General features: G+C 35.3%; 1 protein-coding gene and 1 pseudogene across 1 annotated transcript; both read right to left on the bottom strand.

The window, feature by feature from the left end:
- LOC107720980 (gastrula zinc finger protein XlCGF57.1-like) overlaps positions 1-8680 on the bottom strand; it is a 51586-nt pseudogene extending 42906 nt beyond the window's left edge.
- A 6281-nt stretch (positions 8681-14961) lies between these two features.
- On the bottom strand, positions 14962-21990 carry LOC107720981 (gastrula zinc finger protein XlCGF26.1-like). The gene is made up of 4 exons (XM_016528822.1): positions 21852-21990; positions 21677-21745; positions 16902-17030; positions 14962-16485 (listed from the first exon to the last, which is right to left on the bottom strand). The coding sequence occupies exons 1-4, from the start codon at positions 21988-21990 to the stop codon at positions 15005-15007; spliced, it is 1818 nt and encodes a 605-aa protein (XP_016384308.1). The 3' UTR covers positions 14962-15004.
- Between the last annotated feature and the right edge of the window lie 183 nt (positions 21991-22173).

The following is a 22173-nucleotide window of genomic DNA, read 5'->3' on the forward strand; positions in this document are numbered from 1 at the left end:
AAGAGTTTTACTAATAATATTTGTAGGATAGCCTTTGACACAACGTCAAAAACATAAATATTTAAATATATTTTAAACTAAATTATCCTAATTATATTTTAATTAAACTAATTAATGATCAATTTTCCATCATACAGAAAACTAACTCTGAATGTTTTTCTTCCCCCTACCTTCAGGTAAGATGCCTTGCGAATGAATATAACTATTTGGATAGACAATAACAAGTATCATTATATGTTTTTATAAGACTTAACAATGCTTTTTTTTTTTTATTTGTTCATTTCAAATGTTGTGGTATCTTGTTACGAATATCCAACACAAAGTTTCGAACACATTTACGTGAAGTGACAACAGATTTACTTGTAAAGTCTCTCTCAAGATACATTTTAGAGAGGTTTTAGAAGTATTGTGTTAAGTTCGATGATAAGGTAAAAACAAACATGCACAACAAATGATGTTATTTATTAAATGCATTATATCCAAGTACGAGCAGGACCTCTCTTTTCTCACAAGAAAAAAAAAGTACATCTGTTCAAGTTAAGTTATATTTTCTCTGATACAAATAAGTCTTCAATGGGATAGTTCACCAAAAAAAGGGGTTGGGGATCATTTACTCACCCTCAAGTTGTTCCAAACCTGGATGAATTTATTTCTTCTGCTGAAGACAGACAACAACAAAAAAAGATGCTTTGAAGAATGTGTGTGACCAAACAGTTGCTGGTCCCCATTGACTTCCATAGCATAGAAAAGAAGAGAAAAAAGAAGCTATCAGATGTTAAATGTTGTTGGCTATAGCCTATATCTTATTTTTCACTCTTTCACCTTTAATGCGTCTGGAATTCATGATCTGGTTGTGAACAGTAAAAACTGCCTTCTTTGATACGATTGGTCATCTCAATAATTTTGATATTGACGAGAGATGTTAGACCACTGAAGCATACCGATCTAAAAATGTTTTTTTAAGACTTTTTGTCACCCTAAAAGTACAGATTGGTGCAGTACAGAAAAGCAGCATCAGGATTATCAAATATCTGAGTGCCTTGGACAAGGACCAAATAGTGATGAGTAGAAGACTAGGTCAGAGCATCTCCAAAACAGCTGATAAAAAACTTAATGCTGTCCATGATAGAAAGGTGTCAGAACACACAGCGCACCTCAGTTTGCTGTGCATGGGGCTGCAGACTGGTCTGAGTGCCCATGATGACCCCTGTCCACTGTCAAAATCAGCTGCATTTGGCCATGAGAGTGTCAGAACTGGAGCAATAGAAGGAGGTTGCCTGGTTTAATGAATTACGTTTTCTTTTTAGATCATGCTTTGTGGAGTCTATACTTCCACATTAGAGCTGTTTTGTGAGCATGAAATTAGCAGGTATTTTTAATGTTTGCTGGTGTGATGAGTGTTTATATTACTCTAATTACAAATGAAATGAAACTTTTTCCATTGAAACACCCAGCCTGGTTTTCCTTGTATTTTTCATGCCCTATGCAGCACACAGATACGTGATTTAGGATTGGTTATAAATCACAGTTTACAGTATACTTTATCATCATTTGCATACACTTTTAACTGCCTCTTTGGCTTTACCTGATATAAAGGGCTGACAATTCCCTTTAGTTAGACTAGGATCATGGATGAAGACATTTTTTAATACTATTTACACATTTCATCATTTACAATCTCAACTTTGATATTTAAATTATGAGTTACACCTGCAAAGTGTCAAATTCCCATAGCCTATCAAGCACAACGATATACCTAATACGGTTCTCAAGTTAGTAACTTATAAACTGGGATAAACACAAGCAAGATAGAGTTAGACATAATCAACCCCAAAATCATAATTTATCCACTCTCAAAGGAGCCAGCAATTTTTTATTAAAAATGTAGGTCACACTTTTTTTTTAAGGTCCAATTCTTGCATTAACTACGACTTTTGGCTCAATAAACTCCTAATTTGCTGCTTATTAATAATTAGTAAGGTAGGTGTTAAGTTTAGGTATTGGGTATGATTAGGGATAGAATATGGTCATGCAGAATAAGTGCTTTGTAAGTATAAACAGCCAATATGTTAATAATATGCATGCTAAGCTTTGTTAGCTGTTTGTGAAATAGTCGATGACTTTTACTTTCGCTTTGCTGACATGTCAACAGATCGTATAGTTTCTCTGGTTTCTTTAGGGCTGGTTTGCAAAACAGGAGGCTCCACAGTAATCTAAATGAGCGTTCTTAAATTAGAATAAAAACTTCAGTTTGAGGGAATTTTTGGCAACATTTCCTGTGATTTGGTATCAGACTCAACATCTGGACATCACTCAACTCTGTCACACATGTGCAGGTACATCAGTAGTGGTAATAGAGTCTGTTTAAGCTGCTCTGTTGCTTTTTGTAAGACAGGACTGATCATTTGTTTGCCTGCATTGATTGCAAATACTGTAAGACATAATTATTTTATCTCTGAGCTGTAAGTATTACTGTAGTACTGTATTATTATTACTTTACTATAACTCAAACAGTTGAGCACAGCACTAGCAATGCCAAAGTCATGGGTTTGATTCCTAAGGAAAGCAAGAACTAATAAAATGTGCTGTTTTCTATTTCTGTTACAGAACAGAGACACCATTCTTTCTAATACCACTAATACTACTTTCTGTAGTGCTGGCCATAATTACGGTTTTTAAAATGATGTTCTGGTTCAGCGGGAACTGTAAACACACAAGAAGGTAATTATTATTGCAACTAATAAAATAGTCTTAATTGTTCAAAACAGGGCCATAAACATTGAAATATTGAAAGCTTATACAGGTGCATAAAAACTGACTGGAGTTTTAGCATATGCTGTAGTTAGATAATTTCTGGTATTTCAAAATGCACGTTGCAATGTGGAGTTTGAGAGTTGAGAATATGTTTAAGAACACTCTTTTCTTTTGGCAGGTACATAAGGCTACAACTCTATTCTGGGTGCATTGTGTACACAATACGGTAAGCTACAGTATTACTGTAAACACTGTCTCTCTCTGTTTGTTCAGCTCCACTGAAGATCTTAGTTTGTTTGCATCAATCAGTATTTGTGCCTGCTTGTGTAAATATGGGCATGACGCCTGCATTGTTCTGTTTGTCCTTTCATCATTCTTGCACAAACATAAACCTTAAAACTTCCCCTTTTAATATATATATTACAAATATTATATTTATATATTATATTTATATTTTATTATATTTATATAATAAAAACTGTCACAAAGGGGGGAAAATCAAGAGTGTATCATAATAATGTTTTACATTTTTGCATCATAATAGTTATGTTCATTTATACATATTTTGGGCAAATATTTATTTCTTTTAAATTATTGTTTAACAGCAATATATTCATTTTGGCTGAGTTTGGAATAACATCAGCGTGCTACTCATAATAGTTTTCTTCATCATTTCAATCTTAAAGCAGCTGTCAGTTGTTAAATATTTAGCTGTAGCCTATATCTTACTTTGTACTCTTTCACCCTTAATGCATCTGAATTCATGTGAACAGTAAAATCTGCCTTCTTTTGTTTGATTGGTCATCTCAAGTTATAGCCCAAAATAAACATGAACATAAGAAGTTATGTTGAAAGATACAGCATATCTGACCAAAATGTATCATGTCTAATGTAATCGCTCAGTGTTTCAACTGTGGAAAGATGCCAATAAAACAGATTGTGAACATTATCTATAAAACAACACTAAAGATGAGCTTTATTTTTAACTTATAATTATATATGTTTGAATAAATCTGGCATGAAGCCAGGTATTTATGAAGACTGTGTGCAAATGAGTTGTAAACAGACATTTCAATTTTTATTTGAGTGTAATTATGATATCTGAAAATAAATAGCAGTTGAATATAATAGCTCTGTTATTAATTTTAGCCTTTAATATTATAGTAATGAACCAAACAATAGGGTTCCCTTTGTAGTCAACGGCATCAGTTAGTAGAGTTTTTTTTTCCTTAAGAAAATCAAACTTATCAGTATCGGCAGAGAAATTCAGTATCAATGCATCTCTACTACAAACCACAAATACTGTCAATGTAACACATGGAAGACAGAACTGTACTGAAATGTCGCGGAATGAGAGGAGATGAAAACATTAAGTGAGTGTGCTCCATTTAAAGCTAGCTAGTGTAAAGTCTTTTTATTAATGAGTGCAAAATAGAAAGCTTCATCTAGCTCAGCACTCTTTTGATTATCGTAACACTATAATGCATTATAAGAGAGGAAATGTTTTTCTGTTTCAGTTCTAAGCAAAGCAGTGTTAAATCAGATGGATCTACACATCCGAAATATCACATATATTAGATCCCGGATCCCGAATCCCAGTCAGAAGATATCTGATATTGTTTTGTCTGGTGTCCAAAACCAGTAAAACCTGTCAACAGAAAGTCTTGTCTGGTACCCAAAACTCTGTTAACAGTCTTCTATCAGCCTGAAAAGTTTGCCTGAGAAAGACAGGTAAGAGCAGAAGCAGAAGATGAAGTGATGATAATACAAAGACCACGGTTTATTGAATAATCTTAGTTGCTTATGGTTCAATGCTCAGACTTCATCTAAATGCCAATGTCTAAAAGCTCCGACTTAAGTCTGGCCAGTCCAAATCCAACAAGACAAGTGTTAATATCTTCTTCTTCGACAGGCTTAAATCCCAATATCTGTGGGGTCGCCGGTGCATATCCTTCGTCTCCAACTTCTCCTGTTTGCTGTGTCCTCTACTCTAAAGCCCAAGGCCTTCCCGTCCTCGTTCACACACTCTTCAAGTCTCCTTTTTGGCCGTCCTTTCTTTCTTGTACCGAAGTGCATCTTTCTGACTTTCTTTCCAACGTATTCATCATCTCTTCTCAAGATGTGAGCGTGCCATCTTTGTCTGTTCACTCTCAGCTGGTTACTTAATGCGTCCACTTGCAGCTGTTTTCTGATATTGTCATTTGTCTCCCGATCATATTTTGTTAAGACAAATGTTATTATACCAAAGCAAAAACAATGGAAAAGTACTGCTTCACAACATTTTCCTGCGACATTAAAAACCTTGAAACGAAGGCATTCTTTAATCTCTTACAAACCATACAACCATAAGATGAAACAACAGTAAGTAATATAAAAGCATGAAGAATGACAAATGAATAATAATAATAAAATGATTAATAACAAATTATTAATCTGTGAAATAATCAACAATCAGTGGATTAATTGTTCTAACAACCTTTGATTAATCAATTATCAACAATTGTTTGATGCAGTCCTACACATCATCGCACCTCAGAGTACAGGACCAGAACTCAAACTACAAGTTTTAATTTCAGACCTGCATTTTTTTTTATGACTGATTAGAGTAGAAAAATGAGTGAAACTTTTCCCACATGAATGGCAGTGATTCGGCTTCTCTCCAGTGTGGACCCTCTCATGTATTCTCAGATATTGTGACCGTTTGAAGCTCTTGTCACAATGTGAACATTTATAAGGTGTTTCTGTAGTGTGAACTGACTGATGCACTTTCAGTGCATCATCTGTAAAAAAAGTTTTCCCACACTCAGAGCAAGCATGATCCTTCACACCACTGTGTCTTTTCTGATGTGTTTTTAATGCACTCATCTGTCTAAAACTCTTTCCACACAAAGAACATACGTAAGGCTTCTCCTTTGTATGAACTTTCAGGTGGTCCTTCAGAAAATCTGCCCTAAAAAATGTTTTACCACATTGGTCACAATTATATAGTCTTTCTCTAGAATGAGTACGCAGATGTACTTTAAAAACACCTGATTTTCTGAAACTCTTCCCACACTGATCACATGTGTGCAGATTCTCTCCAGTGTGGATTTTCATGTGATCATTAAGGGCTCCTTTTCGTGCGTAACTCTTCCCACACTGAGCACATGTGTGCAGATTCTCTCCAGTGTGGATTTTCATGTGCTCGTTAAAGTTTGTTTTATGTTTGAAATTCTTCCCACACTGATCACATGCATATGGCTTCTCGCCAGTGTGGATTTTCATATGTTCATTGAGTAAATATTTTCCTGCAAAGCTCTTCCCGCACTGAACACATATGTGTGGCTTCTCTCCAGTGTGGATTTTCATGTGTACATTAAGGTTTTGTTTTAGCGAAAAACTCTTCCCACATAGATCACATGTGTACGGCTTCTCTCCAGTGTGGATTTTCATGTGATCATTAAGGTTTCCTTTTCGTGTGAAACTCTTCCCACACTGATCACATGTGTATGGTTTCTCTCCAGTGTGAACTCTTATATGAAGTTTAAGACCTTGTTTGTATAGGAAACGTTTTTCACACTGAGGGCAGGTGAAAGATTTTTGGGCACTTCTTGTCAGCAAAAAATTACTTTCAGTATGTGAGGAAGATGAAGATTTTTCTCCAGTTTTGACTTGATGTTTCTCCTCCGATTCACTCATGTCTTCACTCTCCTAATTCTCTTCCGTCAGGTCTGTAATGAAAGTAAAAAGATATGTAACTTTTGTCACTCTAGAGGTTAATAAACAAAACTGCATGCATCTTGCAGATGAACATTGTAGACAGAGCTACTTCTCTCTGTTTATGTATATGAGGGGTCACAAAGGTACTGGGCTACTCTACAGCGGTTGTCGTTCCACTCGGTCTAGAATATTCTGAATATAAACACTTATTGTAAGCATACCGAACTGATTCGGGATAATACAAAAATACGGTTTGGCAAATGGATTCATGATGTACTCGCTCATTATATACATTTTGTGTATTTTGAACAAATAAATTCCATCCTTCAATTTTCCAAACGACTTGTTCTACAGTATGCTTGGTCACAGGGGAGTAATTTGCAGTAAAAGAAGCATCAAAGAGAGAAATTTCAATGGAAGGATATAAAAGTGAGCATAAATGTAGCAGCAGACAACTGCAATACGATATAATGATTAATTTTGAATTTAGGGCTGTGCGATTAATCGAAATTGATTTCCAATTTTTATTTTTTACTTTTACGATTATGAAAAAACGATAATCAAGGGGAAAAAATATTATTGTGCTGTGTTCCGTTTCTCATTTTGACTTTTGTTATTAATCCTGCGCACGTTCCTTTCCTCTCCTTTAAAGCGGTGCGCTTTCGTCCCTCCCTAAAAGCCCAAACTTAACCTCCAAAACCGCCAAATCAGTTAACGTAAAATGATTGTTGTAAAATGAACTGTAGGGGTGTGCGATATTGACAAAAAATTATATCTCGATATTTTCTGGGATTTTATCGATAACAATAATTAGACGATATTTTGCTGAGTGTGTTATTGTGCTGGTACCTTAAGGACTGCCGAAGACAGCTGACTCCTAATGTTTTTAATATTCCTCATATTCTGTGTGGTGGTCAGTTCATACTGATAAGTACTGAAATCCAATAAGTTTAAACTGATTTTTGCATTTTATGGGGCATTTTTACCGTTATAAAGCCATTTTTTCTAAAAGTGTCCATTATCTTTTGAGTCAAATTCTTACATTTAATCAGGGAATTAGAATATTGAATTCAATGTCACATTTGTAATCATGGTAATTTTTGGAGAAAAACGGCACTCTTCGTGTGAAATTGAATAACTATATGAAGTGGTATAAATATATAAATTTTGTCTTGAATTTGTGATCATTCTAAATTCATTTTAATAGACTGAATCATGCAGTGAAAGAAAACACACTAAATGCGCACACGCACTAGTCTAGACTTCACGTAATGTATGCGTGTGCTCTGTAGGGATGTTTTGAATGGTTTTTGCAAAATACTCGATAATGTCAAATCGCACATCGTTAAAACAACAATTACGATATTATCGCAGACGATATATATCGCACACCCCTAACTGCGGGATTTGCTTGATATTAAAGTTATAAAGAGTTATTAAAAGCGTTTTAAGCTGAGAACTCACTCTTTTTCCTAGGCGCTTTCTGTGCATGCGTTCCGTTAGTCAGTATCGGCAAGTATTCATGCAAGTACAGCACAGGTGATTTATGTCTAAAATGAAAATCGGGAGAAAATCAGATGTGTATTGAAGCCTATTTGAGACTGCAAGGCTCTGGCTCTAACTATAAGCAGTATATACACTCCTGAGGTGTCAGTCAGGACACAAAGAATGAGGAGACTAGAGCTTCTTTCCAAAGTGTATGTAATATTAGTCTAAAAATAACCAACATAATCTTACTATAAGAATAAATAGGTACATATTCACAAAATAATCCGTCCAGTATCATCTTTAAATAACAGTTAAAGCTCTAAATATGCAGAGGATGTGCAATTTTAGACAATATAACCATTAGTCTGATCACTCGAAGTGACTGTACATTCACAAACAATGCAATTTCCCAAATAACATCATCAAAGTGGCAATAATACTGGATAATCTTTCTGCAGTATTAAAAGTTAACAGATGGCAGACCTATAACAAGGTAAGCCGTAACATAAAACTCTGTATTTATCATTAATTGCGTCGCACATCTTGCTTAACTTTCAAGCGAACACACGTGATTCGTTACATGTCCGTGCATGCCATTACAAACGTACAAAGTTAAACAATACACTTCAAACATGGTTGAAAACATATAGAAATATAAGAAAACTTACTTTATGGTCATGTACTACCACTCTGAACACCAAAACACCAACGAGCATCCAAATTCCAGGAACTGTAGGAAGAAACAGCAGGCAGCAAACTATAATAATAATGCCTCCTACTGGATGCACCGGAAACTGCACTCTTCAAAGTATCAAAATAGAAGTCCCTCAATAAAAGTCTACCTTTCTCTAGGAGCCTTTCATACACTATTGCTTCATTGTTTTTTTATAGAAATTTCACTGGAATCTATTTTTTATATCATCGTGATTATGATTTTTTTTTCTCAATAAATCAATTATATTTCTCTGGAATTTTCCATTGATGATCTTCCAAATATCACTTTTAAACGTTATAAGCACAAAGTCACATGTGTTTGTTGTGAGAACTATTAGATTTTTATACAAATTGTAGTGTTGGCTGCATTCATCAATGCTGTTACCAAAGTTATTGTAAGAAAATAACTTCTAAATAATTAAGATTAACTTCCATAATTCAAGAGAAATGTAATTTATTTCAGTAAATTAGATTTTGCCTAATTTATGCTAAATTTGCAATCCTGTTTACAACCCAAGTTTATTTAATACATTTTGTGTATTGCTAGAAAATAGTTAAATGTATTTAGACGTGTTCAAAAGTTTAGTAACACAGTTGCAAAAAATTCTGAACCAGTATAAAATGAATAAATAAAACAGCTCTGGTAATAAATATCAGTATGAATTTTTCTCAAATCTTCTTTCACTGACCATTTTTTGAAAACAAATAATAAAAGATTTTTGTTTCAGGCTCCAGTTTGTTCCCAGTTCATGACTGGGTTTCAGTCTAAATCTGATTAAAATGTTATGTTCCCAAAGTTGTCTTTAATGAAGAATCAGGTATAAATACCAACCTCTTTGTTCTTCAGCATCTTCTTGCTCCATTCTGCAGGCTTCTGGATCACTTTTGTTCTTAATGTTTTTTCATGAACTCCATTTTCTTCACTTGTAGGCTGATGGAAATATTCGAGAATTTATTGGTGATCTGCTGTGGGAGGAGCTTCACTCCAGGTGAATTGCTGTGGGAGGAGCTTCACTCCAGGTGAATTGCTGTGGGAGGAGCTTCACTCCAGGTGAATTGATGTGGGAGGAGCTTCACTCCAGGTGAATTGACAAGATAAAAAATAAATCAGTTACTGAATTGATGTTTTCATTAATTCACACAATTTAAGCATTTGTGTTTGTTTATCCATCTAAGATGTAAACAAATTCACATTCTATGTATTTCTATTTTGTTTTTGAGTCAAATATAAACATTTTAATACATTTTTTACATTTCCTTTATTTGCTGTATGAACAAATAGACAAAGAGATATACAAACATACAAATAAATACAATTTTAAAAAGTATGAAAGTATTAATAAAAAGTATAATTCAGAAATAAATGTAATAATTTGTAAGCAATATATATCACTCCAATTGAGTTCAACATCATATAGCTGTGTTTTTGATCACTGGTGTTTAGATTTTTGTCATTTTAACATGAAACATTGTTTATCACACTATAATGAAATAAAAAATAAATAAATAAAAATTAAATAAATAAATAAATACTGTTAAAGATAGATCATGTAGATATGGTGATGATGGTGATGGAGTAGTTTGTTTCAGTCTGTTTACACCAATTAAATGAGCTTGAAGTAGCAGTTTACAGGTGATCTGAAGACATCAGAATAATGAATAAGGTGAAAATATTGATCTGCTGAAATGCAATATAAAGGCATTTCAGCAGCCCTGTTAGTAAAGACACTCTTGAAACAAGCCATCAACAGGATCATCAGCACAGATCTCACTTTATTTTGTGTTTATTATGTGTATGTCTTTATTATATATTAAGTGTTTGGGCTAGAAACTGACTAGCAATGAGTAAAGAACTGCACCAATATTATTTATCTTAATGTGGGACAAATAAAAAAATAATAATAATACATCAAAACAAATACAAGCAACTCCCATCTTTTTTCTGCTTCCTTTCCGTGTTGGAGACCATCTCATTAACTGCTACAGCTACAGCATATGTACAGTGGGTACGGAAAGTATTCAGACCCCCTTAAATTTTTCACTCTTTGTTATATTGCAGCCATTTGCTAAAATCATTTAAGTTAATTTTTTTTCCTCATTAATGTACACACAGCACCCCATATTGACAGAAAAACACAGGGGGGTCTGAATACTTTCCGTACCCACTGTATATATCAATCTAAATATAATTCGATTTAATAGCTGCATGAATTAGATAATTAACTTATTATTTTTTATGTGCTCTGGCAATGATCATGAAATGTTTTTGGTCATAAAACTGTTAATTTAATGTTTCTTGTTTCAAACGTCATTCACATTTATCAGATTCACATTTATATCTCTTGTGATGGAATTAAAGTCCCACGTGTTTCATCACAGGGTCAGTATAAAGTATTTTAGCTTTAACCCTTCCAGTAGCCTGCATATTTTAATTTTAACGAGGTAAAGTAACTAAAACAAATTTGATTTGCAAAGGTAAATGCCATAATGGAAATAAATGTAGAAAATATAATCGCAACAGCACTATATCATGTGACATGCTCTAACAATAGTCCGACATATATCACACACAAACATGAAAAAACACAAAATTGCCCATAGCGTAGTGTGTATTTGCTGGTTATGCATATAAAATATGATGTCATAATAAGTTGTGTTATTGTTACGTCACATAGCTACCCAGTATCATTTTACTGACTTTATCTTTGAATCTCAATAAGCAAAATGAACTACTCATATTGAAGTAATTTCATAATTTGAGCAATATTCGATCCTTTTACGATTTAAGAAATCATTATAATGCATTATAATGCAAAGATAAATAATGAGAAACTTGCAGTGTTAATTTCGTTGACGAATAATTTTCGTTAACTACATTTTTTTCACCGACTAAAACGAGACGAGGACGAACTAAAACTCGTTTTGAATGACAGAAACTATGACAAAATCTATTGACATTTTCGTAAACGAATAAAAACGAGACGAAAATGTTAGGGAGGGCAAATGGGAGGACAGCACATTTTGATTTAGTTTTAGTCAGTATTTTGATTAAAATGGCATTTAGTTAGTCATCTGAATTTTTTTTTGTTTTAATCTGGTTTTAGTCGACTAAATATCATAAGATTTTAGTCGACTAAATCTACAGTAAATTTATTCGGCTAAAATCTAATGGGTTTCCAAATTCACTAGGTTTGATATGAAGGTTTTATCATGATAGACACCGATTTAACTGCGATGACACACAACATGCCTTTATGTTAAAATGAAATAAAACCACTTCTCATAAAGAACAAGAACATGGTCTTCTTTTCAATGAAATACAAATGGTTGTATAGGCTAATTATGCATTCTTTATAACAACTTGTGTACCACATTCTTCATTCTTTCAAGCAGACATATTTATTTCTGTTAGTAAATTTAGATTAGTCTTTAGGGCTACTGAAGTGATTCAGTCAAGAGCAGTGAGTGATTTTCTGTCTTTCTTTTGTTGCTTGATTAACATCAATGCCAGACAATAGCAACCAAATTAGACTGCTGTCCCTTTAAAACCGGATGCACGGATGCAATGTACTGATACATATCCTAATATTCTCCCAACTGTTTATGTTCACATAAGACATAACCGAGTGTGTTTACGTGAATACCCGTCAAAACAGACAATTCGACATCATTTTGTGTGTATTTCTTCGTTCATGAGACGCGAAAGAGTTCTCGTGTGCTGTGTGAGAGCTTCAGCTTCAGTGTGTGTGCGCTCAGAAAACCGGACCGAATTGAGTTCTCTTTTGAGTCGTCAGATTTATCCATACGTCTTCTCTTACTCCCAGATATCGGCATTTTTGTACGTTTTATGAGACGTGCAGCAAGTGTATGTTAGCTTATGTCCATCCCGCCGGTTCATATGTATGCATCTAACTAGGTCCCTCCCTAACATTTTCGTCTCATTTTTATTCGTTTACGAAAATGTCAATAGATTTTCGTCATAGTTTCTGTCATTCAAAACGAGTTTTAGTTCGTCATCGTCTGGTTTTCGTCGTGAAAAAGATGTCGAACACTGAAAGACAGAATTGTCCTTTCATGGGAATACAACATGTACGTTGGAACATTAAAGGCAGGGTATGTGATTTTTCAAAAACACTTTAGAAAACTGATTAGGGCCGAATAGCAAAACAAACTTGTAGCCAATCAGCAATAAGGGGCGTGTCTACTCGTGATGTGGAGGAGAGAGCTTTCAGTGCATGGTACGGACATTAGCCGAGCCGAGCGACAGAAAGATAGAGATGGCGGATAAAAAAACAAAAGAGGAAAACGTCTGCGGAACGACAAGGCAAGAAGTAGGACCCGTGTAAATATCGGATCAGCTTTCCAGAGAACTCAAGGAGCGGAGGCCTGCAATCGGACGCCGAGGTTGCTTTGTTTCTTCTCAATAGGTGAGTAACACAGTGTCTACAACAGCTAAAGTCTGCCTACACCGGACGCGATCAAACGACCGTTGAAAACCATTTGAAATGTATGTCAGCACGTCATAAATAGAACCCGGCAGCAGTTTTCTGTCGGGGATTTGTTGCGCCGCGCCGCTCACGTCCGAAGACACGGTGTAACATTGGTTTTGCTTTGTTTCACAGAACTAATCGTTGCCTGGGTTGCGTACGTATATGTGGGGCGGAGCTATCAAAATAGGGGCAAGACCCTTTTGGGGTAGGGCCGTGTTTGTTTTGGTGATTTCAAATATCAACATTGGCTACCAGAAATCGCTTACTCTGCCTTTAAAGTGGAAACATTGCAGAATGAGAGGAGATGAAAACAGTGAGTGAGCTAGTGTAAAGTCTTTTTATTAATGAGTGCAAAAAAGTAGTTTGGTTTGAATAGATTAAAGGGTTAGTTCACCCAAAAATGAAAATTCTGTCATTAATTACTCACACACGGTTACGCTGTTTCTGTTCAGATCAAATCACAACAATGTAGGAAACAGATCCAGCGTGACGCAGCTGACACAGAACAGCATACGTTGTTTATGTCCAGCGGATATTCTCCATTTCTAAAAGGCTATTTAGTTTGTTTAATAAAAGAACAAGGTATAGACCTGTTCTATTGGAAAGGTAACTTTAAATGACTTCTGTTGTGATCTGGCGCTATAGAGAAAATATAATCAAATTAAGATATTTTTGATGGAATCTGAGAGCTGTCTGACCCTGCATAGACAGCAACGCAACTGAAATGTTCCCAAGTCCAGAAACGTAGCAAGGAGATCTGTAAAATAATCCATGCGACATCAGTGGTTCATCTGCAATTATAAGAAGCTACGAGAATACTTTTTGTGCGCAAAAGAAAAAAGAAAAAAAACGACTTTATTCAACAATTAGTCTCCTCCGCATCACCCTGGTGCCATTTTGGAGAGTATCAGCTGGATGTAAACAACGTATGCTGTTCTGTGTCAGCTGCGTCACACGGTTACGCTGTTTCTGTTCAGATCAAATCACAACAATGTAGGAAACAGATCCAGCGTGACGCAGCTGACACAGAACAGCATACGTTGTTTATGTCCAGCGGATATTCTCCATTTCTAAAAGGCTATTTAGTTTGTTTAATAAAAGAACAAGGTATAGACCTGTTCTATTAGGAAAGATAACTTTAAATGACTTCTGTTGTGATCTGGCGGGCCGCTCCCCTAATATAATGGCAGGGGAAAACACTGCATCACATATATTAGATCCGTTCCCGGATCCCGGATCCCGAATCCCTGTCAGAAGATATCTGATATTGTTTTGTCTGGTGTCCAAAACCAGTAAAACCTGTCAACAGAAAGTCTTGTCTGGTACCCAAAACTCTGTTAACAGTCTTCTATCAGCCTGAAAAGTTTGCCTGAGAAAGACAGGTAAGAGCAGAAGCAGAAGATGAAGTGATGATAATACAAAGACCACGGTTTATTGAATAATCTTAGTTGCGTATGTTTCAATGCTCAGACTTCATCTGAATGCCTATGTCTAAAAGCTCAGACTTAGTCTGGCCAGTACAAATCCAACAAGTGTTATTATACCAAAGCAAAAACAATGGAAAAGCACTGCTTCACAACATTTTCCTGCGACATTAAAAACCTTTAATTCTTACATTCTCTAATCTCTTACAAAGCATACAGTCATAAGATTAAACAACAACAGCAAGCATTGCAAGAGCAAGGAAATAAGTAAAAGAATAAGTAATTAAAATATAAAAGCATGAAGAATGACAAATGAATAATAATAATAAAATGATTAATAAATAATTATTAATCTGTGAAATAATCAACAATCAGTTGATTAATTGGTCTAACAACCTTTGATTAATCAATTATCAATAATTGTTTGATGCAGTCTTACAGATCAGAACTCGAACTACTTGTAATTTCAGACCTGCATTTTTTTTTATGACAGATTAGAGAAGAAAAATGGGTGAAAGTCTTCCCACATGAATGGCAGTGATAAGGCTTCTCTCCAGTGTGGACCCTCTCATGTATTCTCAGATATTGTGACCGTTTGAAGCTCTTGTCACAATGTGAACATTTATAAGGTGTTTCTGTAGTGTGAACTGACTGATGCACTTTCAGTGCACCATCTGTAAAAAAAGTTTTCCCACACTCAGAGCAAGCATGATCCTTCACACCACTGTGTCTTTTCTGATGTATTTTTAATGCACCCATCTGTCTAAAACTCTTTCCACACAAAGAACATACGTAAGGCTTCTCCTTTGTATGAACTTTCAAGTGGTCCTTCAGAAAATCTGCCCTAAAAAATGTTTTACCACATTGGTCACAATTATATAGTCTTTCTCTAGAATGAGTACGCAGATGTACTTTAAAAACACCTGATTTTCTGAAACTCTTCCCACACTGATCACATGTGTGCAGATTCTCTCCAGTGTGGATTTTCATGTGATCATTAAGGGCTCCTTTTCGTGCGTAACTCTTCCCACACTGAGCACATGTGTGCAGATTCTCTCCAGTGTGGATTTTCATGTGATCATTAAAGGCTCCTTTTCGTGCAAAACTCTTCCCACATTGATCACATGCATATGGCTTTTCACCAGTGTGGATTTTCATGTGTTCATTAAGGTTTCCTTTATGTATGAATCTCTTCACACATTGATCACATGCGAAAGGCCTCTCCTCAGTGTGGATTTTCATGTGTTCATTAAGGTTTCCTTTTTGTGAAAAACTATTCCCACATTGATCACATTTGTGTGGCTTCTCTGCAGTGTGGATTTTCATGTGATCATTAAAAGGTAGTTGTTGTGTGAAACTCTTCAAACACTGATCATACGTGTACAGCTTCACTCCAGTGTGGATGTTCATGTGTTTGTTAAGGTTTCCTTTTTGCGCAAAACTCTTCCCACATTGATCACATTTGTGCGGCTTCTCTCCAGTGTGGATCCTCTTATGTGCGTCAAGGTTTCCCTTAAATGGGAAACTCGTCCCACATTGATCACATGAGTATGGCCTTTCCAGAGTGTGGATTTTCTTATGTTCATCAAGGTTTCGTTTTTGTGGGAAACTCTTCCCACACTGATCACATATGTGTGGCTTCTCTGCAGTGTGAATTTTCATGTGTTCAATAAGGTTTCCTTTAATTGTGAAAATCATCTCACACTGTTCACAAGCATATGGCTTCCCTTCACGATGAGATTTTATGTGAAGGTCAAGATTTTGCTTCAATGAGAAACACTTTCCACACTGAGGGCAAGTGAAACGTATATTGTCGTTTTTCGATGAGGGACTCCAGGATGTTTCTTCAGTTTTGACATGATGTTTCTCCCCCTCTTCAATCAGTTCTTCAGTCTCCTTGTTCTCTTCTATCAGGTCTAAAATAAAAGTTCAAAAAAAGTTTCAAAAGTTTGAATTTCAGTAAACCACGGAAATAATTTATAAATTAAAAAAATCAAAGAGAGAAATGTGAAAGGAAAAGGACGTGAATCCTGCCATAATAGTAGAAATATGAAGATTCTTATGCATTTATTTGAATTGGGTAAATTTATCATCCAATTATCATTTTATTATTTTATCATCATTATATTTAAACATTGCAGGCACAAATTGAACGTTTTTATAATGAGAACTACTAACTATATATTTCATTAACTATATTTTATAAGTCAGGGATGTAAAATTGTTTGCTGCAGCATCGCACCTCAAAGTACAGGATCAGAACTCAAACTACTTGTAATTTCAGACATGCATTTTTTTTAATGACCGATTAGACAATTAAAATGAGTGGAACTCTTCCCACATGAATGGCAGTGGTACGGCTTCTCTCCAGTGTGAATCCTCTCATGTATTCTCAGATATTGTGACCGTTTGAAGCTCTTGTCACAGTGTGAACACTTATAGGGTGTTTCTCTAGTGTGAACTGTCTAGTGCATTTCAGTGCACCATCTGTATTATTAAAAAAAAATAATAATAAAAAAAAAAGTCTTCCCACACTCAGAGCAAACATGATCCTTCACACCGCTGTGTCTATTTTGATATATTTTCAAAGAACCCATCTGTCTAAAACTCTTTCCACACAAAGAGCATACAGTACGTAAGGATTCTCCTTTGTATGAACTTTCTGAGAACTACTAACTATATATTTCATTAACTATATTTTACAAGTCAGGGATGTAAAATGTCCAACATGTTAGTAATATGGTTGCAAAAATTGTGAAACAGATATAAATAAAAATAAAAATAAAACAGTTCAGATCATATTTGGTAAGAAAATTGAGTTCTAGGCTCCATTGTGGGCACAATTCATGGAAAGTTACCTGGATATTATTTGCTTTAAAGCTGCAGTACATAAAAGTTTTTTGTCTAAAACAAACAAAAAACAATCAATGAATCATTGACCTAGTACATTAGTGTTCAAAAGAGTAAAATGGTAAGCTTATAATAATGTTTTATTAATCATTTGAATGGTCGGGTTGGATTTCATGGGAAATGTCAGTTTCATCACATTCAACTTTGCATGATGACGCATGTCCAAACAAAAAAAAGAAAGCTTTTCAGAGATGGCAACAACTCTGAGACTTAAATTGTAATAGATACAACAGGGCTCGACAATAAGGACTGCCCAATGGCCTAACTATATTTTACAAGTCAGGGATGTAAAATGTCCAACATGTTAATAATATGGTTGCAAAAATTGTGAAACAGATATAAATAAAAATAAAAATAAAACCGTTCAGATCATATTTGGTAAGAAATTTGAGTTCTAGGCTCCATTGTGGGCACAATTCATGGAAAGTTACCTGGATATTATTTGCTTTAAAGCTGCAGTACATAAACAAACAAAAAACAATCAATGAATCACTGACCTAGTACATTAGTGTTCAAAAGAGTAAAATGGTAAGCTTATAATAATGTTTTATTAATAATTTGAATGGTCGGGTTGGATTTCATGGGAAATGTCAGTTTCATCACATTCAACTTTGCATGATGACACATGTCCAAACAAAAAAAAGAAAGCTTTTCAGAGATGGCAACAACTCTGAGACTTAAATTGTAATAGATACAACAGGGCTCGACAATAAGGACTGCCCAATGGCCCGATGACCAGCGACTCTGAAGACTGACGCAAAGAGGAGAAAATACTGTAGCAGGCAGAGCAGCTCTGTTCACGATGCGCAAAATATAGGAAGAAAATACTAAATATTGAATTTTATATGGATGTATTTATGAGGGGAACTGACTGTTTTCAGAAAAGTTTACATGGCGTTTTCTTTTCATCTTGGCTCGGTATAATGCATTTAAAGTAGTGCTAATACGCACAGCGCTGCTTTGTGTACAGCAGTCAGTAACCAAGTAAACGCTGCTGTTCCGCAAGCGCCTCCGGCTGGCAGAGTGTGAAATTGCATCTCATTCAGCCCACCTGCTGTTTCGGTAATATGCAGGTGTTTTATGTAGCATAATTTCACAAGTCAGACCATTCTGTTTTTGCTTCAAATTTTGAAATTATACAGTCTAAAATATTGGTGTCATATAAGCTTATTTATTAAAATACAAGATAACGTAGATCAAAAACAATGACAAAGGCAACCATTAAATTTTTTTGTGGCAGGGCCAGTGAAAATGTTGGCAGGGCAAGTAATAATTTAAACCACTGGCCCGAACGGGCCAGTAAAAACAATCCTTAGCGTTGAGCCCTGTACAAGATATCTAGCAATCATTATTTCAAACATCAGCATGACCTAACTTTTGTAACAGCGCGGATGAATCTAATGTTTTGAGGTGTAGGTGTGGCTGTCAGTCAAGGCACCAGTGTGGATATTCACTCTACGCCTAAAATAAGATGTTTCACCAGAAAATGTCATTTGAACAAGTAACATGTCTGGTAGTTTTGTTCTGACCACCTTAAAGGGGTCATATGATGCGATTTCAATTTTTCCTTTCTCTTTGGAGTGTTACAAGCTCTTGGTGCATAAAGAAGATCTGTAAAGTTGCAAAGACTAAAGTCTCAAATCCAAAGAGATATTCTTTATAAAAGTTAAGAGTCAGCCACATCTACCTAAAACGGCTCGTTCTAACACGCCCGATGTGATCTACGTCACGATGTGGGAAGATTTGCATAGCGCCGCCCAAATGTTCACGCAAAGAAAGAAGGCGTAACTTTTATTCTCGCTGTAGTATTGTTGCCGCCGCCATGTCGTGAAGGCACTGTGTGTTTCGTTGTGAAAGCGAAACTACTTTGTTTGGCCTTCCAAAAGAGGACACGACTAGAAATCAGTGGTTAAGTTGTATTTACAACAACGTTCCAGAACAGTTCAACCCAAATATTCAGATGTGTGCAACGCATTTTACGGAGGACTGTTTCCTGTCCCATTAATTCCCCTCTCAGTTCATGCTTTGACATTTGATCAAGTGGTATTCAGTAACAATACCATTATTGCTCCAAATAATCGAAATAATCATAAACACGAACATACAAAATCACAGGTCTTAATGTATTTAACATTAGTTCCTCACATCGTTGTCTGCTAGGCTAAACGTCTATTTCAGTCAGCAGACGCCTGAAAGACGCACAAATAGCGCTGTACCCGTTGAAAACAATACAGAATGACTGCATAAAATGTTGCTTTAAACTGTGTTTTATACTTGTATAAATATATGAAGCACCAAGAACTGACTATTTCATTGTCTTACCTCAGGAGACCCAACACTGACTGATGACACTACTGCCGACGTCTTCTTCTTGTTTTACGGCGGATCGTATATCAGTGAATTATCGCCACCTATCGCCGAATGGACCATTGACTACGTGTGTGACACGTGGATGTTGTTTATTTAATTATTCCTTGTATCAGTTTTTTTTTTATTATTGTGGTTTTATACTAGCCTGTATAAACTACGTGAACTAATGACTACGCTAATTCTGCAAAGAACCAGCTATCAAAGAACAGATGCATTGCAACATATTATGAAACATAAATTGTTCAGCTTTTTTATTGAACTTTCTTTCAACAGGTCATAAAGTAGATCATATAGTAAATCACTAGCAAAATTGTGATGACTGACAGCAATAATAACTGTAACAACATTGTGGAATCTCATGGCTATGAACAAGAAATATGGAAACAACAGCTTAACCAATTTGGTGCTTTTTCACGATTTATATATATATATATATATATATAAATAATTATTATTAATGACCAAAGATTTGCTGCTTTTAAACTTGACCCCTTGATCACGTGTGCAGCTTCTCTCCAGTGTAGATTTCCATGTATCTTCTAGTTTCCTTTTCGTGTGAAACTCTTCCCACACTGATCACATGTGAAAGGAATGTTAAGTTTAGGTTCTTTGTATGGGAAACTGTTTTGAGTCTTTGTAGTAAAAAACTAAAAAACTTTCAGTCTATGATCAACTTAGATTTTTCTCCTATTCTGACATGAAGTTTCTCCTCCGACTCAACTTCTTCACTCTCCTTATTCTTTTCCATCAGGTCTACAATTACAATAAAATATTATTTTAAATAAATAATAATAAAATACAATTATTTAATTTCCAGTAAATCATAAAAATTAGTAAGATATGTGAAGGGAAAAGGCATAAAAATGAATCATGATGTAATAACAGAAGGTAGACAACTGCTATACAAAATTATTCATCAGCATTGCTTCCTAAATGCCTTTTCCTTTCCAAATTCATGTCAAAATTAGAAAAGCTCTAAAATAATCAATTAATTAGGTTTTTTTTATGTTCTATCAGCTGTCAATTTTTTTATTGTACTATATCCCTTACAAAATGGCATGAATTTCACATGATCAGAAGGTTTTGGAACAGTTCCCATGTAAAATCCATGTGATCAAGTGAAACAGGTGGCGTCATGTTGTCCACATGTGATTATGTGGAAAACATTAGACATTCATGTGGTTTTTCTGTAAGGGATGTGATAAATGTTTTAACATAAAATTATTTGTAAAAGTTTAATATCGATCAAGTTTGTCAAGTCAAGTCACCTTTATTTGTATAGCGCTTTATACAAAACTGGTTGTGTCAAAGCAGCTTTACAGAGTCAAACAGCCTTACTTTGTATAGCCTCACTTTGACGATGTTCTTCATGTGCTCAGCATAGCAATATAAAACTAAGCAAGCAACATTATGCCCTGGCACACATTGCTGCAGTTAGGCTATAAACTCAGACATTCGCTCATCACATTATTGCACCATGTTTGGAGAGGATGCAGTGTCACCCTTCAAGATGAAATACTTACTGTGACTTTGAACAACTGTTTTTTATATGAGTGCGTAGAGTAGATAAATGAGTAAAACTCTTCCCACATGGAATGCAGTGATACGGCTTCTCTCTAGTGTGGACCCTCTCCTGTAATTTCAGTTGGCTTGACTCACTGAATCTCACAGTGTGAACACTTGTAAGGTTTTTCTCCAGGTGTGAAGTCTCTGATGACATTTCAATTTTTCATCTGTAGTAAAAGTCTTCTCACACTCAATGCACATGTAATTCTTCACACCACTGTGTTTTCTGGTGTCTTTTAAAACCACCCAGTCATCTAAAACTCTTTCCACACGAAGAACACATGTAAGGCTTCTCCTTTGAATGAACTTTCAGGTGCTTCTTCAGAGTATCTGCCCCAAAGAAGTTTTTACCGCACTGACCACAGCAAAACTTTCTTTCTCTAGAATAAGAATACATGTGATTTAAAAGCGCTTCCATGTTTGAAACTCTTCTTACACTGATCACATGAATATGGCTTCTCTCCAGTGTGGATATTCATGTGGTCTTTAAGGCTTATTTTTTGGTTAAAACTCTTCCCACGTTGATCACAGGTGTATGGTTTCTCTCCAGTGTGGATCCTCTCATGTGCTCTCATGGCTCCTGACTGAGTGAATCTCTTGTCAGAGTGTGAACACAAGGTTTTTTTTTAGTGTGAGTTCTCTGGTGCCTTTTCAATTCAGTATTTTAAAGGGGTCATATGATGCGATTTCAAATTTTCCTTTCTCTTTGGAGTGTTACAAGCTCTTGGTGCATAAAGAAGATCTGTAAAGTTGTAAAG

Source organism: Sinocyclocheilus rhinocerous, unplaced genomic scaffold, assembly GCF_001515625.1.
Source record: "Sinocyclocheilus rhinocerous isolate Xijiao unplaced genomic scaffold, SAMN03320098_v1.1 scaffold1623, whole genome shotgun sequence".
Classification (NCBI taxonomy): domain Eukaryota; kingdom Metazoa; phylum Chordata; class Actinopteri; order Cypriniformes; family Cyprinidae; genus Sinocyclocheilus; species Sinocyclocheilus rhinocerous.

Coding starts and splice junctions, on each gene's coding strand:
- LOC107720981 (XM_016528822.1), bottom strand. CDS start 21,990: ATGAGAGCACATGAGAGGATCCACACTGGAGAGAAACCATACACCTGT. Junction 21,746..21,851: donor GCCATATTCATGTGATCAGT/GTAAGAAGAGTT, acceptor TCTTTGGGGCAG/ATACTCTGAAGAAGCACCTG. Junction 16,486..16,901: donor CTGCCATTCATGTGGGAAGA/GTTCCACTCATT, acceptor CTTTTATTTTAG/ACCTGATAGAAGAGAACAAG.